This window comes from Symphodus melops (genome assembly GCF_947650265.1).
Source record: "Symphodus melops genome assembly, chromosome: 12".
Classification (NCBI taxonomy): Eukaryota; Metazoa; Chordata; class Actinopteri; order Labriformes; family Labridae; genus Symphodus; species Symphodus melops.
Window position 1 is genome coordinate 25,807,694 of NC_136702.1, and position 2,500 is coordinate 25,810,193.

At 48.0% G+C, this 2,500-nt stretch overlaps 1 protein-coding gene across 1 annotated transcript in view; it reads left to right on the top strand.

Annotated features, from left to right (window-relative positions):
* The window catches only part of ube2g2 (ubiquitin-conjugating enzyme E2G 2), a 6,663-nt gene that overhangs the window by 1,689 nt on the left and 2,474 nt on the right, over positions 1–2,500 (top strand). Inside the window, exon 4 of the mRNA XM_079357892.1 lies at positions 1,137–1,255. Within this exon, the coding sequence (XP_079214018.1) occupies positions 1,137–1,255 (119 nt within the window). The remainder of the gene's footprint in view (positions 1–1,136; positions 1,256–2,500) is intronic.

Consider the following 2,500-nt stretch of genomic DNA (forward strand, 5'->3'; position numbering starts at 1 on the left):
CAGGTGTCACTAGCGAACCTCTCTAACTGGACTCTGTGCAGACCCTTACCCTGAGGGTCCTGAGGCCTCTTTAAGGACCGTTAGAGCCACAAGGCCGTTTCATTGTTCTTAAAAACACGTGGCTCCGCCTCCGTGACCACCGTGAACGTGCACATGGTCACTTTAACTTGACAGGATCTAAAGCGCTCCGATATGTCACCTGACCTCCAACGATGTGAACGATGTCAGTGAACGCAGCAGCGGTGAACGTGATGTCAGTGAACGCAGCAGCGGTGAACGTGATGTCAGTGAACGCAGCATCAGTGAACGTGATGTCAGTGAACACAGCATCAGTGAAGGTGATGTCAGTGAACGCAGCATCAGTGAACGTGATGTCAGTGAACGCAGCATCAGTGAACGTGATGTCAGTGAACGCAGCATCAGTGAACGTGATGTCAGTGAACACAGCATCAGTGAAGGTGATGTCAGTGAACGCAGCATCAGTGAACGTGATGTCAGTGAACGCAGCATCAGTGAACGTGATGTCAGTGAACGTGATGTCAGTGAACGCAGCATCAGTGAACGTGATGTCAGTGAACGCAGCATCAGTGAACGTGATGTCAGTGAACGTGATGTCAGTGAACGCAGCATCAGTGAACGTGATGTCAGTGAACGCAGCATCAGTGAACGCAGCATCAGTGAACGTGATGTCAGTGAACGTGATGTCATTGAACGTGATGTCAGTGAACGTGATGTCAGTGAACGTGATGTCAGTGAACGTGATGTCAGTGAACGCAGCATAATTAGCTGTATGGAAGCGTCCTGTTGTTGTTGGCGTGCCAGCAGCTCAGTCGCCCTTCAATTTAACCTGCTCGCAGTGACATCATCAGCTCACATCCAGTCATTACGCACACGCACACACACGTCTGCTTCAGCTCCAGGTTATATTGGACTGAGCTCGCACGTTTCACCTGCTGTTAGTCAGCCAATCAGAGTGCTTGATAAGCTGCAGATAAAGTATGCAGGATCAGATCGGATTAGAACAGGAAGAGGAAGTGACTGAGCAGATATGCAAATATCCAAGAGATCATCAGCTGTGTTCACTGTGCACACACACCAAGCTAATGTGTGTGTGTGTGTGTGTGTGTGTGTTTCAGGGGTCCTCAGGACACGTGTTTTGAAGGAGGAGTGTTTCCTGCCGTCCTCAGCTTCCCCTCTGATTATCCTCTCAGCCCTCCGAAGATGAGGTTCACCTGCGACATGTTTCACCCCAACAGTGAGTCAAACCCTCAACCTTTATTGATCCACACACTGTTGACAAACTGAAGTCAAACCCTCAACCTTTATTGATCCACACACTGTTGACAAACTGGAGTCAAACCCTCAACCTTTATTGATCCACACTCTGTTGACAAACTGGAGTCAAACCCTCAACCTTTATTGATCCACACTCTGTTGACAAACTGGAGTCAAACCCTCAACCTTTATTGCTCCACACTCTGTTGACAAACTGGAGTCAAACCCTCAACCTTTATTGATCCACACTCTGTTGACAAACTGGAGTCAAACCCTCAACCTTTATTGATCCACACTCTGTTGACAAACTGGAGTCGAACCCTCAACCTTTATTGATCCACACTCTGTTGACAAACTGGAGTCAAACCCTCAACCTTTATTGATCCACACTCTGTTGACAAACTGAGCTGTGACTTGAAAGCTTTGTAGGACGAGTCGTAAGGTGTCGTGCAGCTCTGCTGCTGTTAGCATGCTGTTAGCATGCTATCATTAGCATGCTATCATTAGCGCCCTGATTAGTGGACTGAGCCATGATGTCACAGCAGGGAGTCGGTCTGAGCACGCTCCGTACTGATTAGAGGACGAGACACTTCGCCTGTGACCCCTCATCATCATCATCTCACACACACACACACACACACACACACACACACACACACACACACACACACACACACACACACACACCAGCATGGCCCTGAGCTGAACTTCCTGCTGCAAATGTATCATCTGATCGTCCATCAAGAGACGGACAGTCTGGTCCTGTGTGTGTGTGTGTGTGTGTGTGTGTGTGTGTGTGTAAAGGTTTCTTTAGAGAGCGCTCTCTGCTGGACGTTAATAAAAAAATGTGTGTACATGTGTGTACATGTGTGTCCTGTGTGTCCTGTGTGTACATGTGTGTCCTGTGTGTACATGTGTGTCCTGTGTGTACATGTGTGTACATGTGTGTCCTGTGTGTACATGTGTGTCCTGTGTGTACATGTGTGTCCTGTGTGTACATGTGTGTACATGTGTGTCCTGTGTGTACATGTGTGTACATGTGTGTACATGTGTGTCCTGTGTGTACATGTGTGTACGTGTGTGTACGTGTGTACATGTGTGTACGTGTGTGTACATGTGTGTCCTGTGTGTACATGTGTGTCCTGTGTGTACGTGTGTGTACATGTGTGTACATGTGTGTACGTGTGTGTACATGTGTGTACATGTGTGTACATGTGTGTCCTGT